General features: G+C 43.7%; 1 protein-coding gene across 3 annotated transcripts in view; it reads left to right on the top strand.

The window, feature by feature from the left end:
• The window catches only part of RIPOR1 (RHO family interacting cell polarization regulator 1), a 66,119-nt gene that overhangs the window by 5,068 nt on the left and 38,413 nt on the right, over positions 1-22,638 (top strand). The window contains exon 1 of one of the 3 annotated variants that reach the window (XM_069965218.1): positions 8,861-8,960. The exons of 1 other annotated variant lie outside the window; for it this stretch is intronic. In XM_069965218.1, coding sequence (XP_069821319.1) covers positions 8,942-8,960 — 19 coding nt within the window. In that variant the 5' untranslated portion in view covers positions 8,861-8,941. Of the gene's footprint in view, positions 1-8,860; positions 8,961-19,306; positions 19,363-22,638 lie in introns of those variants that run through there. One more of the 3 variants, XM_069965219.1, reaches the window with a different exon arrangement.

Here is a 22,638-nt window from a genome sequence, read left to right as displayed (position 1 = left end):
GTTAGGAACCCGCTGGTCTAAGGTGTATGGGAGTCAACACTGAGAGATGATTTCAGTAGAGAGAGGGGTCGTGTCTGCTGGATTTCTGCAGCCCAACCCTGTTGTTCTTGGAGAGATAAGCCAGCACTGGAGCTATTTGCCTGCAGCTTACCCCTCTCCATAGGGAACACATGAACATTTGGCAAGCCGGACGTGCTTGTGTTATGGGGAGGATGGGAGAGATCACTAACTGGCCTTCCTGTATTGTAAACCTACAAAAATGGAATTGCTATGGTATAATTACGTGAATCTTCATGGTTCTGTTCTGTTCTTTTACCTAAATGTTTTTTGTTTTTTTTTCTACTTTGTCAGAGGAGACGTTTTTATTTTTTTATTTAATTTTTTTTTCTTTTTTTGTTATAAACAGAATCATTTGGTTCTCGCTGCCTCGGATGCAGCTGTCATACATTCCTCATCTTGTTCCCATATGTTCCGTAACGCTGTTACTCATTAGACTTTGGCTTAACCCTGCCGAGTCCCAGTACAGACTGCTGTACTCTGTATACAGGGCAGTTATGCTTCAGTATACAGGATGGGGGGGGGGGGGGGACCCTCAGGAGAAGTGAGTTTACTTCTCCCTGTAGATGCCATGTATGCTGGCTGTCACATGAACAGCTGTTCTCATAGACGACTGTTCTGGATGAAACGGCAGCAAACTGGCAGATTAGTGTAAGTGTTGACAAGCGTAAGGTTATACGTTTAGTAACCCAAAAACAAGCATAGCGGGGGTATCAATGGATTTTGGGAGGGTTTTGTTAACTTGCGCAAGAATTAGCAATTTTATTCTATTCTTAGGGTCCTATTACATCGACGGATGACGACCCGATAATATCTGTAAATGAGCGCCAATCTGCTGGATCGGCGCTCGTTTACTGGGCCTATTCCATGGCCCAATAATCGTTTAACAAGGGCTGCATGGACATTGTTACCGATGTCCTTGCAGCACTTTCTTAAAGGGGTACTCCAGCGTGGGGGCTATTTTGGGATCTGGCTGGGGAGGAGGTGGCTGAGAGAAAAGACGTCCACTCACCTCCCCGAACCCAGCGGCGGGTCCCGTATTGAGGAGCTCCGGTCCCCGGCCGCTTCCTGGTGTCTGACGCGGGCTCGAGACGTGACGGCTCAAGTCCGCTCAGCCAGTCAGTGACAGAGCTGGGATCTGAGCGGACTTGAAACGGATCCCGCCTCTGTCACTGACTGGCTGAGCGGACTTGAGACGTCACGTCTGAGGCCCGCGTCAGACACCAGGATCCGGGGAGGTGAGTGGACGTCTTTTCTCTCAGCAACCTCCTCCCTGGCCAGATCCCAAAATATCTTCCACGCTGGAGTACCCCCCTTTAAACTGCATACATTACCATTATCATGGTCCAGGGCTCCTCTTGCGGCCCACTTCTCCCCGGGTCTTGTGCGCTGCAGCTTCAGAGCGACCTGTCTCAGCTGACAGACCGCTCAGACAATCACTGGCTACGGTGGTCCCGGCCAGTGATTGGCTGAGCGGATGTGGAGCGCGGGACCCGGGGAGAAGCAGAGGGCAGGAGGAGCCCTGCAGCATTGATAGGTAATGTATGCACTATACAAATCGTCAGCCGTCGACCGTGCACCGCTATTACTTGTGCCCAACAATTATAGTTCTAACCTATATCAACGATCAGCCGATGATCGTTGTCATCAGCTGATCATTGTGTTTATTACATGGAACGATAATCGACCATTACGACATTGAAGTGAATATAAGAAACTTTGCAATATATCTTATCAGACAAATATGCTTCTATCCCTCAACAGCTCCTTCTTAAAGGGTTTATCCAGCGTTAGAAAAACATGGCCACTTTCTTCCAGAGACAGCACCACTCTTGTCTCCAGTTTGGATGCAGGTTTTGCCACTCCGTTCCATTAATATAAATGGCACCAAATGTACGACTAGGTACATCGCTTTGTGTTTTTTACCTAAACAGACCGGAATGCTGGTGTGCAGTCCTTTTTTTTAGTAGATCTTATCCAGTGCTTAATTCACAGCTTGGACTGCTTACTGCTGCTCTATACTGTCCATGCTGTTACAGTTTCTGAGGGTGTGCTATAGATGTATGTAGTGTATGGAGACACCAGCAGCCAGTAACCACCCTCACCCGAAAACTAGTGTGACTGCGGAGCAGAACGTATGATAAGGTGTTAAAAAAAACAACAACATAAAATCAACAATAAACATAAAGTAAATAAGAGACTGATGGAGATGGGGGAGGAGAGGAGCTGCCTATGCTATAATGGCTATTCTCACTCTATGTAAGTCCCTGTCCTCAGCAGAATACTAACTAATCTTCCAGCTTCTGCTTTCCTGTCCTTCAGGCATTTCCTCTCCCCAAACTCTTCCATGCTGCATCTTTCACTGACATTCATTATTATTATTATTATTTTTTATTATTTACTCTTGTGTTTTATTCTTTCGGTCCATACAGTTCCAGCTATGTTTGGATAGTTTTTGTTTTGTTTTATTATAATAAAGTAAATAAAACCCATAGAAAACCTCTCCTGCTCTGGACAGTTCACGACATGGACAGAGGTGGCAGCAGAGAGCACTGTGTCAGACTGGTCAAAAATACACCACTTCCTGCATAACATACAGCAGCTGATAAGTACTGGAAGACTGTAGATATTTTAAATAGAAGGAAGCTACTAATCCTTATAACTTTCTGAAACCAATTGATTAGAAAGAAAAAGATTTTTTGCTGGAGTGCCCCTTTATTATGAACCTGTTACTATTTGAAAAAAAACTTGAAACGTGGAAATTTCCACAGTAAGATTATAAAACGTTCCCCTATTGAAGTCAGTTTAAAAAATGTGGGACTTTTTGGCATGCTTTGTAAAAGCGGGAGCAGTTCTGTAGGATGGTGTCTACTCAGTGACAGTGACAGAAATGTTTGGGGTCTTTCCTTAGCACCACTATAGAACTCAGTGAGTCGTCTCCACATACCAGTTTCCTCTGTCCTTGTGGCTGCTGGAAAGGTTATTAGCAGTTCGGTTGTCAGTCAGTTGTCAGTCAGTTCGGTTGTAATTTTTTTTTTCACACCAGAATATCCCTTTAAGGGATGGCAGTACAGATGCCTTGTGGAATCATCTGCTTCATTGTGTATATGCTGGAGCTGCAGCTCTGCCAAACAACTGATCCCTGGCTGCTAGGTGGCTGTTGCATTACTCCAGAGAATTTTTTTTTTTCTTTTAAATCAACTGGTGTCAGAAAGTGCCAGAGATCCGAAACTTACTATTGTCTTCCAGTACTTGTCAGCTGCTGTATGTCCTGCAGGAAGTGGTGTATTCTCTCCAGTCTGACACAGTGCTCTCTGCTGCCACCTCTGTCCATGTCAGGAACTGTCCAGAGCAGCAGCAAATCCCCATAGAAAACCTCTTCTGCTCACCAGACTGGAATTGCTTGAGTAATTATTCTTGAATGATACTAAGGGCTGTATATGCTCTAATGGTTTAGTTTCCAGAGGGAATATATATATATATATATATATATATATATATATATATATAATTTTTTTTCTCCCCCCCCCCCCCCCCTTTTAGCTATGCACCTAGAGACTGTACGACTCTCTAGTTAGTTATTTACTGACATATTCATCCCTAGAGATTGATGACCTGAGCCAACAACATTGTAGGTATTGGTTCAGGTTCTCAGATGGCCGTGCTGCTTGTTTATTTGCACGTTTTTAAAGTTTCCTTATGGTCGCTGCCCCAGCCTGATGACCTGAACTGGCATTGGTCAGGGCACGACTTGCATTTGTGGCCTTCATAGAAAAAAAGAAAGGCGCAGGGTTCACGGGTTGACACTTCTATTTTTGGACCTTTATGAAGCTGGTAATAGCCTGCAGGTAGTCAGACTTTCTCTGGTCCCACAATGAATGGTAGAACATGTTCTCCTGAGTCACTATGAGACATTTCCTCTTTCTGCTCCGGCCATAAATGGAGCTCAGGCTATTTATACTACTTCCCTTGATGTAATATCTGCGCCGTCTGGTCAGTATTACAAAATAAAGAAACCCGTCGGGTAAGAGATATCAGAGGTGTCTTCATCACATTCAAAGAATCACATTGGGGGAAACTTATTGTACTGTCCCCATAAACCCACACATTGATAACCTAGCCTTGTGATTTATTATTATTATTATTATTATTATTATTATTATTATTATTTGATAATTTTTCCTGCTTAAAAAAAAATTATGGAAGGAAAAACTTATATCACCCATAGGGAATCCAGTATTATTGCATTGTTGTTCTGCAAAAGGGCCCTGTCATGTCACCACTAGAGATGAGCGAACCAGGTTTGGGTTCGAGTCGTTCCGAACCCGAACGATCGGTATATGATTATCGGTGGCTGCTGAACTTGGATAAAGCTCTAAGGTTGTCTGGAAAACATGGATACAGCCAATGACTATATCCATGATTTCCACATAGCCTTAGGGCTTTATCCAAGTTCAGCAGCCACCGCTAATCAAATGCAGAACGTTCAGGTTCGGATCGACTCGAGCATGTTCAAGGTTCGCTCATCTCTAGTCACCACTGATCACTTCCGCCAGCAGACATGTTCTAGACAGGTGAATGGATCCTGTACACCAGGCTGGATTGACAGAGCAACTGAGGATTAACTCCTTATAACAGGCTGGTTAATTGACACGGCCTATAAACCGAGCCATGTTCTATTTATTTTATTCTAACAATTCTAATTTACGTTTTTATTTAATTTCTTAATATTTCTAAGATCAAAATTGTGAGTTATTTTTTTTTTTTCTTTTAAATAGTGCTCTTAATTATTTATTTATTTTTTTTACACATAAAAAGCATGTGCATTCTGACAACAATTGCCGGCAGTGGCCACCAGGGGGAGCCTGCTTCATGTATCCACTACAGCACAGCCTCCTGATGTCATCATACAGGTCAGGACTGAAGGCTGTAATAGGAATTCTGGCCTCTGTAAAGGGGCGTCCAGAGCATTTTCACTGATTTATACTCATTCCCTTTACACCGCCTGGCTGCAGGCCAGCATGTGTGGCTTTTATTAAATATGCTTTGTGAGGGGAAGGTTTTAAGGGGGCGCCGATAGTAGTATTTTCACTTATTTTTATTCATTATTATGAATGAAAATTTTTTTTTTTCTTTTTTTAGAACACTGTACTGGCATTGATCACATGGCAACTGCTATGACTCCTGGCCATAAAAGTGGCCGATATGGCCCTGTGTAGTCAGGTTAACAATCAGCAAATACTCCATTAGTCTTCTAATCTGGTCAAGTTAAATATTTTTGCGAATAAATTCATTAAAGGGGCACTCCAGCGGAAAGGAAAAATTCTTTTAAATCAACTAGTGTCAGAGATTTGTAATTTTCATCTATTAAAAATAAAATCTCCAGTCATCCAGCCCAGTGTTTAGTCGCATTCATTGAGAAAGCTCTAGTATAGGACATCTTGGCTGCTATAAAAATAAGCCCTAACCCGGAAATAAACCCTTGCCTTATTCTGCAGGGTTATTGGAGTAGTCCTTAAAGGGGAAGTATATTAACTGACCAATCTCTTCCTCACAGCTCCTCTCCAGCGCTGTCCAATCTGGCTGCAGTGATGTCATCCTCAGACATGATGACGTCATATCATCGTGCCGGCCAGAACTCTTGGATCGTGTACATGTGTCTCATAGGCTGCAGGGCAGAGGATCCTGCAGTCTATGAGAAGGAATGGCGGAGCGGGTACTAGACCTAACTGTATCTGTTTCCGGAGGAGGATGCAGATACATTGAGCTTTGCTGAGTGAATGGCTAGCGGCAATGAGAAGGGGCTTCCCTTCAAAGTGTTATTTCACTCAAACACTTTTTGATATGTTGCTGCCCATGGTGAGACTAACAATTCCTTCCATACTTGTTATTATCTATTCAGTCTCCTTCCCCCATTCCTGAGCTGCTGCTTTCTGCTGAAGACACGAAAAACTGTGTGTGAGCTTGTCTCTCCCTCCTCCCCCCCCTTCCCTTCTGTGGCAACTGATGTAAACAAGTCCCTGGCAGGCTTTATCTGCAACATTGTAGCTTCTTGTAATGCCGGGAGGGTTAATCACAGTGAGTTCATGAGCAACTTGACCTCAGATTAACCCTCCCAGCATTACAAGGAAGTTACAAGTTGCAGATACAGACAGGGACTTGTTTACATCAGCTGTCTCAGAAGGGAGGAGGGGAAAAAACTGCTCCTGCTCTTGGCATAGGACAGCATTGTCAGCATTAATTTATATGGAGGAATATATGGACATCATTAATATCTTTATGGAGGAATTAAAATTGTGTTCTGCATTTGATCAGATTTGCACCACATGAATGATATAGTATCTTTAGTCTATTATATTTTAGGCCAAACATTCCAACAGCTGTGGTGGCGGCGGCAGCTTCTTTCTCCGACTCCTCCAACTCCCTCACACCCAACCCACTATCCTAACTGATGTAATCTGTCTGTGGATTCTTGGGAGAGCCCCATACACTTTATACTGGCTTTGTTGTACGGCATACGTTGTTCGTGAAGCTAAGAGCTAAGACTTTACCTAATTTTTAGAGGAGTGCCAAGGTTTGCAGCACACATAGAGGACAGGGAGAGAGGCAGGAAGCTTCTAGGAACTGTAGTTTCCTACAATCACACAGCGGTCATAGAGAACACACAGTGCACCACCCATTCTGTTCTATATAGATTGCAGCCACTGGGAGATGTGAACTCCCAAAAGGATTACTCAGGCGCGAGGGAGGCTCCTTTATATGTGTTATGTCTATTTAGATATGCACAGGATATATGGGGGAAAAGCTTGCTGAACAACCCATATTCCTGAAATATGCAGTTTCCATTCTGGCCACTAGGCCTAAAACAAAGCTGAGACTTCCTGTTCTGTATGTGATGATAAGGAGGAGGGTGACAAATATTGTCTGCAGTATTACAGTAAAAGGACAATAGCTTGCATCTCGGCCTATCCATCCCCAGGGAATGACCTTTTGCAAAGGTCACTGAGCATGCATAGTAATGTTTCCCATTCATGTCAGTGTGACAGCTCCTGTCTATTGTGCATGAACGTGAGGCTTCCTGTGAATGTTAATAATAACCAATCAGGCAAGATAGGCCATCAGTTTTATATGGCTGAAACTGAACATGCCCTCTAGGCCAATCGCTGACCACATTGGTGTCCTGTCTCAGCCAGTGATTGGTTTAGCAGGCAGGTTCTACTCCAGAGCTTAGAATTGAGCAGTGGAGGATCAGAAGGAACTACTGTGACATCTGCAGGGAAATAGGGTAGGTGATATGACCATATGACCATTTGTGTATTTTTAAAGCAGCCCAAGTATTATGTAAATTAATAATTTTAATAGGCACTAGTGTTTCAGTGCATAGCACAAGTGGCTATAAGGAACTTTGTAATATATCTTATCAGATAAAAGTGCTTCATTCTCATATTCTACCCCTTTATGCTAAAGGTTTTTTTCGTTATGAAGAATCAGCTCAATCGGGGCGGAACTAGAATTGGCTGGGCCCCTCAGCAAACCTTTAATAGGGCTCCCGCTTCCTGACTGACCACTAAGCTGTCAAGTCTAGTCATAACTGCAAGCGCTCATCAGAAGTGCTTGCAGTTAAAGGGATATTTGAAGAACCCGGGAGGCCTGCTTGGCCACCTGGTGCTCCAAATAATGACAGCTCAGGGGGCTCTGCATATTGCGGGAGCAGGCAATGGGGCCCCCTGATGTGGTGGGCCCCATAGCAGCTGCTATGGCTGCTACAGTGTTAGTAGCTCAGGGGTTAAAGTATACCTGCCATGACACCTGTTGCCGGATCAGCGGTGAGTCTCCATGGATTACAATACGCAATGAGCCACTAATGCATGCAATCCCCATTGGATCCAAAAATGCTTCTATATTGCTGCCTCTGGCCACAAGAGTGATTGGCAGGATGGGGAGCAGACAGCTCCTAGGACTGTCAATCACAGCACTGTTTTTAACTGCGAGTGCTCATCAGGATTGCTTGCAGTTAAAGAGCCAGACGTCAATGGCTGCTGTAAGTGATGCCATTAAAAACGTGTGTGTGTTTACGGAGGGTGGTTAGGTATAGTCATGGTCTGGGCCCACAAGAACCAAGACAGTAACATGCAGGCTTTATAGACATTAGGCTTCTCCAGCTCTGGGAGAACTGAAAATTGCTGATTCACCTTGAAGAAAAAAAAAAAAATAATATAAGATATACGATGGCCAGATATAGTGCTCATCCTCACATACACACACATGACCGCACACCATGAAGTTAAGGTACACTTTAGAGGGGTTATCCAGGCAGCTACTCTCTTACAAAAACAGCTCCACCCCATCCTCAGGCCAAATGCGGTATTGCAGTTCAGCTGCATTTACTTCAATGGAACCGAGCTGCAATACCGCGCCCAAACTGAAGACAGGAGTGGCGCTGTTTCTGAAGGAAAGCGGCCATGTTTTTCTAAGCCTGGACAATCCCGGAATAGCCCTTTTACAGGTACTTTTCCATACCCTCATTACTGGCTAACATTGTAAAGCACATTACAGACTCCATTCTTTTTTTTTTTTTTGCGCCTCCGAAAATAGTTCCTATTTTAAGCGTGGTGCTTTACCAGCCATCACATTGTAATAGAGACAGGCTGGCTGTCATTGTTTGTTACACATCAGGATTTGACTCATCATGAGGAGAAGGGTGATGTCAGATGGTTTGGCAGGGGAAGTACAGGGAGGAAACCTGCCTGGCCCTTTCCTGTCTTGGACTTGCTGGACCCGGCTCTCCGGCGTATCTGAAAGTTTGGGATTCACAAGCTGCACGGATCACCGGAGCAGATGAGGCCACTGGCGGGCATAGTGATCCCTGTCTGAAGCCAACAACATGATCGGCAGCCTTCAAGGTAATGTCCGCTTGTACACATGGGCAGCGTCCATGTAGGAGATCCATAATGGGGTCAGGATTGGTATAGGTGGTGTTATCCTCTCTGTAGTCTTTGATGGTGTGATATTATACAGTACTGTTCTTATTAGGTAATGTTATCCAGGCTTGTTGAGAATTGCTGTAAGTGTGCCAGCCAATGAGAGCAGCTCTTACTTGCTGGATTCGTTACCTCATGATGTGGACTTTTAGTCCTGTCTGTTACTCATTTTTTACATTGACCCTAATAATAAGTCTTAAAGGAGAACTCCTCCACTAAGTAGTGGCGGAGGTCTTGTTATGGCGTTATTAACAGGAATAATTGAGGTCATTAGGTTTACTGCGGCTCCCTGGTGTATAATTATTACTCATATCGCTCCATTTACATTGAGCAGCAGCAAAACAAGAGCGGAGGACTCGTCCTGACAGGATACAGCAAGGAGGGAGAGTTATCAAACATGGTGTAAAGTAGAATTGTCCCAGTTGCCCCTAGCAACCAATCAGTAGAGATGATGGAACAGGACCGAGGTTCAGGTTCATACGACCCCGAACCATCGGCTTTTGACTCCCGCTGCCGTCCCGTTCCGTGGGAAAGGTGGAGACAGCCCGAGTACCGGCTTGAAAACAGGGATAAGGCCTATCTCCCACGGAACGGGAAGGCAACGGGAGTCAAATGCCCATGGTTCGGGTTCGTACGAACCTGAACCTCGGCCCTGTCCGATCATCTCTACCAATCAGATTCCACCTTTCATTTTTCAAACAATCTGTGAGGAATGAAAAGTGGAATCTGATTGGTTGCTAGGGGCAACTGAGCCAATTTTTACTTTACACCATGTTTGATAAATCTCCCACATGCTGTTAAATGGGCACTGTCACTTTAAAAAAAAAAAAAAAAAAAAAAAAAAAAGTTTGACTTGATTGGGGTCTGAGTGTTCCAACCCAGCATTGTCTCATGACCAATATAGACTCTTAATGTAAGCCTATGGGACATGTACAGAGAGTGAGGAGAGAAGCACTCAGCCACGCTCTTCTCTCCCCACTTGTTTTAGAAATATCAAGAGTGTCTCTGTTGCTTATAACCTGCGGCTCTCTAGCTGGTGCAGAAGTACAGGGCATGCAGGTAGTTGTAGTTTTTGCAACACTTGGGGAGCACTTAAAGGGAATGTGTCATCAGAACATGACCCATTGTTTAAAGGGAACCTGCCAGAAGCCACTCTAGTCTGGGATACAGCGTGGGATAGTTACCCTCTCCTGGTGGTCCCGCTTTGGATGCCGATCCCGTCACGTAGAAATCACACAGAAATCCAGTGATTTCTACACGGCGGGAGCGGCATCAGGAGCAGGACCACCAGGAGAGGGTAACTATCCCACGCTGTATCCCAGGGTAGGGTGTGTTTTTTTTTACAATTTTCCCATTTATATTACAAACTAATCTGGAAATCTTGCAGTTTTTATTCTCACCACTAGGTCTAAATCTAACCTGAGACTGGGCTTGCAGTAAAGCATATCACTGAATGCTGTTAAAAACACTTAAGGCAAGATAGTAGCCTCCATAACAATGTACAAAAACTAAAAAAAAAATTACAGTCAGAAATTAAAGATAGATTAGAACTGAGGAACATGTTTAGATGATACATTCCCTTGAAGTCTGAACACCCACATGCCAGCTGGTCTAAACATTTGTCTATTTAAAGTGTCTTTTAAAGTGACAGTGTCCACTTAATTTTACATCCTGAAAGGAGAACTCTATTGAAAATGTTTTCTTTCAAATCAACAGGTGTCAGAAAGTTATATAGATTTGTAATTTACTTCTATTAAAAAAATGTCATCTTCCAGTACTTATCATCTGCTGTATGTCCTGCAGTGGTGTAGTCTTTCCAGTCTGACACAGTGCTCTCTGCTGCCACCTTTGTCCATGACAGGAACTGGCCAAAGGCCTTGTTGCTTTTTATATTTTAGTCTAGTTTTCAGCAGCAAAATAGAGGATGCTTCCTATATTTTGGTATCCTATTACGCCTTGAGCGATAAGTTTTTTTCATTCCCTTTCGGTAGGCGGGCATGTTCTCATCATAAGTGTTACCCATAGTTGATAAGAAAAGCAAATACTTATCCGCCATGTATGTCTCCTTGTCGTACCGAGGGGGATGCACATCTACTTGAGCTGTGTTAATGTTAACTTTCTCAAGGGAGTGGTCTGCAGAAATTCCCAGTTTAAACAGATGTCGGATGTAGATTAAATTCTAGAATTATGTGAAAGCTCGGGAGGAGATGATAGGAAATTGAGCAATTTACACAGAAGTGGAGGGGAGACAGGCGATGGGATATTTGCCCAGTATCACCATCTTCATTAAAGTCAATGGCCTGTTTGTCTTAAAGGGGTACTCCGGTGAAACTTTTTTTTTTTTTCTTTCAGATTAACTGGAGTCAGAAAGTTATATAGATTTGTAATTTACTTCTGTTTTAAAATCTCCAGTCCTCCAGTACTTATCAGCTGCTGTATGCCCTGCAGGAAGTGGTGTATTTTTTCCAGTCTGACACAGTGCTCGCTGCTGCCACCTCTGTCCATCTCAGGAACTGTTCTAAGTAGTAGCAAATCCCCATAGAAATCTTGTTTTCAGGAAGATAAGCTGCCGCTAGATCTTCTGAAGGTTTATGTATATAAAGTGATTGGGAGAGAGGGCCGAGCTATTAAAGTTATATGTGCCCTTTATGATGTTGGACACAGATGGCGCTGATCTGAATCTAATTTCACTGTCTATATGATAAGATAATCCTAAAATCTCGCAGTTTAGTTTTCATTCCAGCAACTTGGCTTAACAATTGCGCTTAGACTTCCTGTTCTGCCTGTGATGATAAGGAGGAGGCTGCTGGAAAGTGATCTGTACAGTGAAAGATGACACCAGTAGATAGGGGCAAAACAATAGATGAAGCTCACAGCTCAGCCTCCCCCCTCCTTGTGAAAAGACTAGTGTTCATGTCACAGAGCGTACCTTACAAATGTGCTCCATACAGAGAATAGAGATGTACGTTGTGTCTAGGTCGATGAAGCTTGCTGTAAAGCATTTTACTAATTGCTGTAATTACTGCGCCCGTTAAACAGATCAAGGTAATAATTGCACTTAGATGGGGTATACCCACCTGGAGTAGTTACTGTATGCACAGGATAAGGAATAACTAAGCGATCGAGGGGGGGGGGGTTTGACTACTGGGACCCTCTGCGATCTCAAGATTATCACTCATTATCTATTGTGGTACTACAACTCCCAGAATGCCATGCACAGGACTCCTGGTACCCTCCAACCACCAGGACCCCCACTGATAACAAGACTGGGGATTCCTTGTCCCTAGAGTGAATGTAGCGGCAGCACATAGATGGGACATAAGAGTTTTTCAGAATCACATGGTGTTTTTTTTTTTTTTTTTTATACACGTAGTGGCTGCTGGAAAAATTCCAACACATCTCATCGCATGTCGCCAATTTGAGTAGAAAACCCCTTTAAGGTTATCAGGACTGTATATGGTGTTCTGCTTCATCTGTAAAAGCTTCTACCCTTAGGCTTCATTTGTCGTATTTTAAATATATTTTTTTGTGTGTTTTAATTAAATCTTTTTGGCTTGATTCAAGAATTTCTCATAAAGACTGTGGGAAAATGCTACAAAAAAAGCATTGTTAGTAGAGGGGGGGGGGAGACTTCCTTATGGACTACTAGCTAACATCTGGCCGCAGCATAAAAAAAAACAAAAAAACGGATAAAATAAATGCAGCATTTGTAGGAATATGGAATATAACAGCAAGCCGAGCCCCCACATCAGCGCACACCCCAGAAGATGGTACGGATGTGGATTGTCTAACATGATTTTTGCCTCCTCCGCCATGGCTTGGGGCCTCTTATACCCTGTATCCAGCTGGGTGGTGGTGGTAGATGTGTGGCCATACAGGTTAAGCTTATATGCTCATAATACGTTCTGAATATGGTGGAAACGGCTGTGCTGTATCTCCTCTATAGCTGCGCCATGTTGCCGGGATTACCATTGGGGGGGGGGGTGACAGATTTAAAGGGGTATTCCATAGAATTTCGTGTCAGAAAATTATACAGATGTGTAATTTACTTCTGTTTACAAATCTCTAGTCTTCCAGTACTTACCAGCTGCTGTATGTCCTGCAGGAAGTGGTGTATTCTTTCCAGTCTGACACAGTGCTCCCTGCTGCCACCTCTGTCTTAGTCAGGAACTGTCTAGAACAGTAGAAAATCCCCATAGAAATCCTCTAATAGTCTCCAGGCTGGAAAGAATACACCACTTCCTGCAGGACATACAGCAGCTGATAAGTACCGGAAGTTGGACTGTTCCTAAAAACCAAAATTTTCTCTGGAGTAAGTTGACTGTAAACTTAAAGTAGAACTATCAGCAGGGTAGACTAATCTAACCTGTTGATAGCTTCCGGCCAGCCAGCCCGTCCTTTCTAATGATTATCAATGGAGTGGGCCGGATCGGAGTGCGGGGGCAGTAGCCCCACCCCCAATGCTTCTAACAGTCTTATTGGGCAGAGGATTTTACAACAAACAGCACGGGAATGGCGCGGAGAGGAGGAAGGTAAAAGACTTTCTTGTTAAGAATCAGTGTTTAGTCTCCTTATAACACCTACACATTTTTTATAATTCATTCTGTATTGATAAACCCGCGGCCATGTTCACACAATGTTATGCAATTTGCAAAAACAGCCGTGATTTATGCAAAACATATATTGTATTGGAATAAATGGAATCCCGTCCGGAGCCTATACACATAGTATAGGCTCCGGATGTGCAAAAAAATGACATGTCGGTTTTGTGCGGCCGTTGTTTATTGAATAGCGGCCGCTCAATCCTGACAAGCCACACAATGGAGCACTCCATTGTGTGCTGCGGTGAATTGGGATGTTGGGCGCACACTGGTGCGTCCGTATCCCAATTCATCAGAAATGAAGATCATCAGGCCGGTACTGCAGTAGTAGCCGGGATGATCTTTAGTAACCTCGCCCGTTCTGTGACCCGGTCGGGTCACAGAACGGCTGATGTTAAATGTAGTGTGAACCCGGCCAGAGGCTGCATGACATGGGATATAGCTAGAGATGAGCGAACCTTGAGCATGCTCGAGTCCATCCGAACCCGAATTTTCGGCATTTGATTAGCGGCGGCTGCTGAAGTTGGATAAAGCCCTAAGGCTATGTGGAAAACATGGATATAGTCATTGGCTGTATCCATGTTTTCCAGACAAACTTAGAGCTTTATCCAACTTCAGCAGCCCCAGCTAATCAAATACCGAACGATCGGGTTCGGATCGACTTGAGCGTGCTCCAGGTTCGCTCATCTCTAGTTATAACCTTTTCCAGGAGAATTTTTTACCAATTTTATTCCATAGTGTTTTTGAATTTACCTTTTTGTCCTGACCTCGTATATTTTCTTCTTGGCTTTATGGGAATTGTACTTTATCTGTCAGATTATTATTTAAGATGCTCCTGCGGGAAAACAGAGTGTTTCCGTGTATTCTTTGTAGTGCTCGGCCCAACCTTTTCCCTTTCCTGTCCCTTAGCAGTTACTCTGCCTTGGTTTCTTATTATGTAGTGGGGGCGGCTGTCATGTTATGTAGTGTTTTCGGGGGGCGGCTGTCTAATGTAGTGTTTTTAGGGGTGACTGTCTGGTTATGTAGGGTTTTCGGGGGCAGCTGTCTTGTTATGAAGTGTTTTTTTGGGGGTGGGGATGGCTGTCTTATGCAGTGTTTTTGGGGTGGCTGTCTTAGTGTTTTTGGGGACAGCTGTCTTGTTATGTAGTGTTTTCAGGGGGCGGCTGTCTTATGTAGTGTTTTTTTGGGGGGTGTTTTGTGTAGTGATTTTGGGGCAGCTGTCTTATGTAGTGTTTTTGGGGCGTCTGTCTTTAGTGTTTTTGGGGGCGACTGTCTTTTATGTAGTGTTTTTGGGGTGGCTGTCTTAGTGTTTTTGGGGGCGGCAATCTTATGTAGTGTTTTCGCGGGGAAGCTGTGTTATGTAGTGTTTTTTTTGGGGGGGGGGTGTTTTATGTAGTGTTTTTGGGGCAGCTGTCTTATGTAGTGTTTTCGGGGGGGGCTGTCTTGTTATGTAGTGTTTTTGGGGCGGCTGTCTTTAGTGTTTTTGGGGGCGACTGTCTTGTTATGTAGTGTTTTCGGGGCAGATGTCTTATGCAGTGTTTTCGGGGGGCGGCTGTCTTATGTAGTGTTTTTGGGGGCAGCTGTCTTATGTAGTGTTTTTTTTGGGGGGTCTTATGTAGTGTTTTTTTGGGGGGGCTGTCTTGTTATGTAGTATTCGGGGGGGGCTGTCTTGTTATGTAGTGTTTTCGGGGGGGGGGTGTCTTGTTATGTAGTGTTTTGGGGGGGGGCTGTCTTGTTATGTAGTGTTTTCGGGGGGGGGGGGGTCTTGGTATGTAGTGTTTTGTGGGGGGGCTGTCTTGTTATGTAGTGTTTTGGGGGGGGGGCTGTCTTGTTATGTAGTGTTTTGGGGGGGGGGCTGTCTTGTTATGTAGTGTTTTCGGGGGGGGGTCTTGTTATGTAGTGTTTTGGGGGGGCTGTCTTGTTATGTAGTGTTTTGGGGGGGGGCTGTCTTGTTATGTAGTGTTTTCGGGGGGCGGCTGTAGTGCACATCAGCTTCTCTAGATGGAGATTAAGCCTTTCTGTCTGGTTTTCCCGGGGTTTCCTGTTTTATGCAAATAAAGTTCATTGTATAACGTGTAACTGGACTTTTTAGCAATGTATTGTACTCTTGTGCCCCGATTCATTACTAGTTTCATGGCCCCCAGTGGATGAAACATTCTTTTGTCTTCCGGAGACGGCGGCCTGGGTGCACACGACTAGCTGAGTGCCCATAGGAATGCAATGAGTGGTTCTTTTTGTTCTTTTATTGCTACATCTTCATGTTTTTGTTATATAGAGGAATGGACTGGATTTTGTAAGTCCCTCAATCTCTTATGTGTGGATAAAACATATTAATATTAAAGGGGTACTCCAGCGAGAATCTTTTTCTTTCAAATCAACTGGTTTTAGAAAGTTATATAGATTTGTAATTTACTTCACTTTAAAAATCTCAAGTGTTCCCATACTTATCAGCTGCTGTATGTCCTGCAGGAAGTGGTCTGACACAGGAACTGTCCAGAGCAGTAGCAAATCCCCATAGAAAACCTGTACTACTCTGGGCTGCAGGACATACTGCAGCTAATAAGTATGGGAAGACTGTGGATTTTTAAATAGAAGTAAATTACTAATCTATATAACTTTCTGAAACCAGTTGATTTGAAAGAAAAAGATTTTTGCTGGAGTACCCCTTTAAGATGATTCTGTATAATTAGCAAGACTACCCTATAGACTTACATTATGTGGCCATCACATGATACAAGCGTGTTCTTCTCTTGGCCCGTTCTCCTGATCAGGGTTGGGGTCTGATCACTTAAGCTTTTGATATGTTGCTATGACAAGGAGTATTCCCATCTCATGAAGTTATTCCCTTTGCTTAGGATATGGGATAATAATCCAAACCGTGGGGACCACCACCGACCCCAAGAACAACATTGCCCCTTGAATAGACACAGTGCACAGTGCATGTGTGGCCAGTGCTCCATTCATTCGTTTGGAAGCCAAATAGAGAACTAAATGTGTATTTCCCGGAGAAAATACATTCGTGTGAAAAGAACACCCCTTTAAGAGACCTTTAAGAGAGACTTTAACACTTTTAACAACTTTTTTTATGAACCCTCTAAGAGCGACTTTGGTGCCGGCCCCTTTGGAGCAAAATTGGAACCAGCCCACCAAATTAGAGCATTCAACCATTCATTTCTATGGGGAATTTTTTGGTTTTTAAATGTAATGTAAACCGAAAATACTTAGCACACCTGTCATTGCCGAGGGCTTTGAAACGCAGTTTGAACAGAGTCTCTGGCTGTATTAATTGCAGAAAATCAGGAGAAACAAAGAAAAGGGATTACAATATAGGGCTTTTTCAAACACTATAATGAATGAAGTAATGGCGGCTTATGTATGGTGCACACACCATCAGACCCCAAATTTGTAAGCAGGAGGTACCAAAGTATAACTGGCACCAGAGATAATTATACTGGAGGGAAGAGTCAAAGCTACCAGTTGTTCATTGGATCACAGTCGGTCTATGACTCTTCTAACATCTCACTGTTCACGGTTGTGAGCTAGAATAGCCGACTGACTAAGCAGAAATCCTGAACGTCATTAATTGTGGTGCTGATCTCTGTTTACATGGCGTTGTGGTCGCTGACTATGTTCAGTGCACATGTGTGGGAGGTATCCACTCTTACACTGTAAACACCATCTTAGCAGTTTACATTGGTTAGGCTATTTTATGCCTCGATAACTCGATGACTCTGCTTTGCAGTTCAACAGGATACTGGAAACAAATATTGTTGTAATGTGTGAAGCCTAAAGCTATAGGAAATATCTGTACTCTCCCCACAGTGACTCACCATTTCCCATCACCCCCCCCCCCCCCCCCCCCAAACACACACACGGCTTTTCCCATGCTGCACCCATTCTGTGCAACCTACTGCCCTGGTCTGTTAACCTACAAATTTAAAGGGGTAATCCCATGTTATATTTACTGAGCAGTGCTACATAGCTTATGTAAGATCTATTACAGGGGTATTCCAGAGGAAATACATTATTTATCCAACTCTTCTTGCCCCGCTTGGTCCCTTGCTGTACACTTCCCTCTGTGTGTTGGCCCAAGGACCTTCCTGCACAGCCAATCAGTAGCTGATGTGGGGCACCACAGAGGCAACCAATTGGCTGAGTGGGAAGGTCCTTGTGTGACACAAAGTGCTGTGCAGCAGGGGAGAAAGGGGAGGGGGAGTAATATATATATATATATATAGATATATATATAGATATAGATATAGATATAGATATAGATATAGATATATATATATAGATATATATAGATATAGATATATATATATATAGATAGATAGATAGATATATTTATATATAGATATATATATTTATTTTTTTATTTTTTTCCCCAACTTATGTGACCACTAGGAAGCGGGCCTCACATTTATAAAACTTTCATGGTATATCTAGTGGAACCCTTTATTTTTTTCTAAGGTACTTGAGCTGCAAGCACAGTCCTGAGCATTCCCCACAGCTTTAGTCCTCATCTTGTCGCAGTAAACTCATCGGGGGAGACTTCTCAAACATGGTGTAAATGGCTTTGAGGAGTCCCAGATCATTTGCGGAGACTCTGTAAAACTATTACACTGAAAAAAATTTTTTTAAAAACTCATCGGGGGAGATTTATCAAACATGGTGTAAAGTGAAACTGGCTCAAGGCCCTATTCCACGGAACTTTTTCGAATGATTATCGTTCATAAAATCGTTCAAACGACCGCTCGTTAACGATATTCGTTCTGTGGAATAGCTGTAAACGAGCGAACGACAACAGCGAAATCGTCGTTGAGTCGTTCACTATTTTTTTTCAACATGTCGAAAAAAAATCGTTGGTCTTTCAACAATAATTTGCTAATCTTTTCGTTGAATAAAAAATCTTTCAGTCGTTCTTGAAATGTCTACCTACATTTCCCCACGTTTTAAACGACCATGTAACGATCGCAAAAAATCGTTACACTACAGATATCGTTAACGTTCCCACATGTATTATGTGTTATCGTTCGCTTAAAAAAATCATTAAGTGCTCGTTAACGAGCGGTCGTTGGAGCGAGTCTATGAACGATAATCGTTCCGTGAAATAGGGCTATCAGTTGCCCCTAGCAACCAATCAGATTCCACTTTTTATTCCTCACAGACTCTTTGGAAAATGAAAGGTGGAATCTGATTGGTTGCTAGGGGCAACTGAGCCAGTTTCACTTTACTGCATGTTTGATAAATCCCCCCCCATAGATTTTATTTCTATTCCCACACAAGAGCTGCCCCCCTGGTTTCCCTGATATGTCCCTCCTCCCATTCCATGTAGATTGTAAGCTCCTATGACGACCCTCCGTCCCGGACCTGCTCCCTATGTCTTTTCTTTTTATTATTTCTCCATTTGTTCTATTGTTTATCATTTTGTTTCTTCCCGAGTTGTACAGCGTCACAGTCTATGTTGGCGCTATATATATATGAATAGCATGGACTTGTAATCAGTTTAGTACCAGTTAGTGATTCCGACCACTACAGAGCAGGAATGTGAGGAATGTGAGTGAGGTTTGTAAGGAGAATGGGAGTGAGATCTCTTATCTGCTTTGTAAGTCGGATTAAAGCTCCTCCGAGAATCTCCTTCTTCTTCAGTTGCTTTGTGCGCACTGGGATGGATCTGCCATAGGAGGAGAAGGCGCTCTGGGATGAGTTGTCACTTGTTATGGGTAAGGCACTGCTCTCAGGGGAGGGTGCTGACGTCTTTATGGATTTTGATACTTGCTTTCACCAACATATTGTAGAATATAGTGGGTTAAACATGAGTCAGGGGGAAACTGCTGCACAGAGCGGATGAGAGATGGCTGCGACACGGTGGTTGTTGTGGTGGTAGTTGTTGGTGGTTGTTGTGGTGGTGGTAGTTGTTGGTTGTTGTGGTGGTAGTTGTTGGTGGTAGTTGGTGGTTGTTGTTGTGGTGGTGGTAGTTGTTGGTTGTTGTGGTAGTTGGTGGTGGTGGTGGTAGTTGTTGGTGGTTGTTGTGGTGGTGGTGGTAGTTGTTAGTTGGTGGTGGTGGTGGTGGTTGTGGTTGTTGTGGTGGTGGTGGTAGTTGTTGGTTGTTGTGGTGGTAGTTGTTGGTTGTGGTGGTGGTAGTTGTTGGTTGTTGTTGTTATTGTTGTGGTGGTGGTGGTAGTAGTAGTTGGTGGTTGTTGTGGGGGTAGTTGTTGGTTGTTGTGGTGGTGGTAGTTGTTCGTTGTGGTGGTAGTTGTTGTTGGTTGTGGTAGTTGTTGGTGGTTGTGGTGGTGGTGGTAGTTGTTGGTTGTTGTGGTGGTAGTTGGTTGTGGTAGTGGTAGTTGTTGGTTGTTGTTGTTGTTATTGTTGTTGTGGTGGTGGTAGTAGTAGTTGGTGGTTGTTGTGGGGGTAGTTGTTGGTTGTTGTGGTGGTGGTGGTGGTGGTAGTTCGTTGTTGTGGTAGTTGTTGTTGGTTGTGGTGGTGGTAGTTGTTGTTGGTTGTGGTGGTGGTAGTTGTTGGTGGTTGTTGTGGTGGTGGTTGTTGTTTGTGGTGGTGGTGGGTGTTGTGGTGGTGGTAGTTGTTGGTTGTTGTGGTGGTAGTTGTTGGTGGTTGTTGTGGTAGATGTTGTTTGTTGTTGTTTTGTTGTTATTGTTGATTGTTGTTTAGATTCTGTCATATTACAGCTTACCTTTATTATAAAAAAGGGCAGTATTTTACATTTGGAGGCTATGTTCTCACGCAGTATTTTTACTCTGTATTTGGCAACCCAAACCTCGAGTGAACTAAAAACACAGGCTATGTTCACACACTGTTAAAATTTAGTGGATGCCTGTCATTTAATGGCAAATAATTGCCTTTATTTCAAACCAATGGCGGCCATCCACTAAAGTGTGTGAACATAGCCTGTCTGCGTTTTCAATCCACTCCTGGTTTTGGTTGAAAAATACTGAGCAAAATACAGTGTTTGGGAACATAGCCTGAATGTGCCTGGAATTTTTTTTTTTTAATATCTATTCGCCAAGAAATAATGCAATGTAATGGTACTTGTGCCTACTTAAGCATTCCTCCTCTGTGGACTAACTGGGTGCAACATTACAGTGTTTGTTGGTGCTGTTTCACATAGCTGTAGTACATACACGGCTCGGACATAACGAGAACACCTACTACAGGGGCTATCCAGGCTTAGAAAAAAAAAAACACAGCTACTTTCCTGCAAAAACAGCGCCATCCTTGTCCTGTGTGGTTGGGTGAGGTATTACAACTCAGCGCTATTCACGTTTAATTGAACCAAGCCACAAAACCACACCCAAACTAAGGATAAGAGAGAGGTGCTGTTTCTGGAAGAAAGCCATGTTTTTTTAAGCCTGGATAGCTCCTTTTATATTAATAATTGATAGGACCCCCCTCTTTGCATATAATATAGCTAAAATACTGAGGGATAGACAGATATAAGTCACAAGTCACATTTTTATCACTTTTGCACTAATACAGATGCTAATTCCTTGACTGAAGCAGTAGAAATCTACCTCACCCAGGCTCCATAATATTCTATGGTGACCAATAAAGATGCTTAAGGGTACGTTCACACTTACCGGATCCGCAGCTGATTTCATTTAAATAACTGAACACAGCATCAAATCTGCACCATCAAATCTGCTGCTGACCTGTAGGTGTGAACGCACCCTAAAGGGGTCTTCTGACATTGGGTGGGAAAAAAATGAAAATACTTTTCCAGATAATCATTGACTTGCTCAGTACTACAATTCCCAGAATGCATTACTTTCCCTCAGCTGTAAAGCACACCTCTCCACAGCACTTCTGCCAGTTCCCCACCCAGACTTCCTGCAGAACATTGCTTAAAACTGAAGAACGTTCTGCGGAAGCTGTCGTATTCCTTTCCTCGTCTGCTCCTCTGCTTATGGCATTGTTCAGCACTTAGTAGCAGAGTATAGAGAAACTTAATTTTTTCCCAAATGACCCAATAATGGTATATATGTATGCTGTAGATGGTGGCTAGAGGTGGTGACATCACTTGGGGTGGGATGTGAACTCAGAGGCAAATTCTAGCCAAGTCGTCCTGAGACAGCAGAGGATGATGTTTCCTGCCTTGAGAATGAAGTAGCAGCCACTCCCTCCAGTTACTCTCTCTACAGAGGGTGGCCGAACACTGTGTTCATCTATCTCCAGCAAGGAGCCCGCAGCTCCATCCAACTGGGATTTTGGGGTCCCCATACTTGAGCTACTAGAGGGCCACAGCAGTCAGACAGCCCCCCCCCCACACACACACCCACACACACACACACACACACATGCTCTTAGGTATGACCAGCCCCCTGACTTTTCAAGGTGGGAATACCCCTTTGAACAGACTCTCTTAGAGGGATGGATAGGTATAACATTGGCCATTCTTTAAACATCAGGAACATCTCCTCCTGTTAGGAGGAATTTGTTACACTGATCCATCAATAGGCAACAATTTCAGATCGGAGTCTCTAAAGGGGTATTCCCACCTTAGCTAATATAGTTATACTTGTAAGAATCATCAAGCAAAATATTTTCGTTCCAGGGCCGCGCTTGTAATCCAAATCACTCTTAAACCAAAGCAAATTTTCCCATAAGAAATCACTGATATGCAGGCAATTGGTTCCACCCCCCCCCCCCAAAAAAAAAAAAAAAAGATTTTCTATTCTGAATAAGGCCCCGTTCCCACTGAGGAAAGGTAGCGGAATTCCGCGACGGAAATGTCCGCCGCGGAATGCCGTTAGCCTCCCGCTCATAATGGGAGTCTATGGGAGGCGCGCGCTCCTGTCCTGTCTGCGCTGAAGAATGAACATGTTCATTCTTCAGCGCGTACAGAGCAGGAGCGCGCGCCTCCCATAGACTCCCATTATGAGCGGGAGGCTAACGGCATTCCGCGGCGGACATTTCCGTCGCGGAATTCCGCTACCTTTCCTCAGTGGGAACGGGGCCTTACATGTAGAACAGAGGAAACAAAC

This window comes from Dendropsophus ebraccatus, chromosome 4 (genome assembly GCF_027789765.1).
Source record: "Dendropsophus ebraccatus isolate aDenEbr1 chromosome 4, aDenEbr1.pat, whole genome shotgun sequence".
Classification (NCBI taxonomy): domain Eukaryota; kingdom Metazoa; phylum Chordata; class Amphibia; order Anura; family Hylidae; genus Dendropsophus; species Dendropsophus ebraccatus.
Note: the sequence above shows the minus strand (reverse complement) of the source record. Positions and strands in the feature narration are given on the sequence as shown.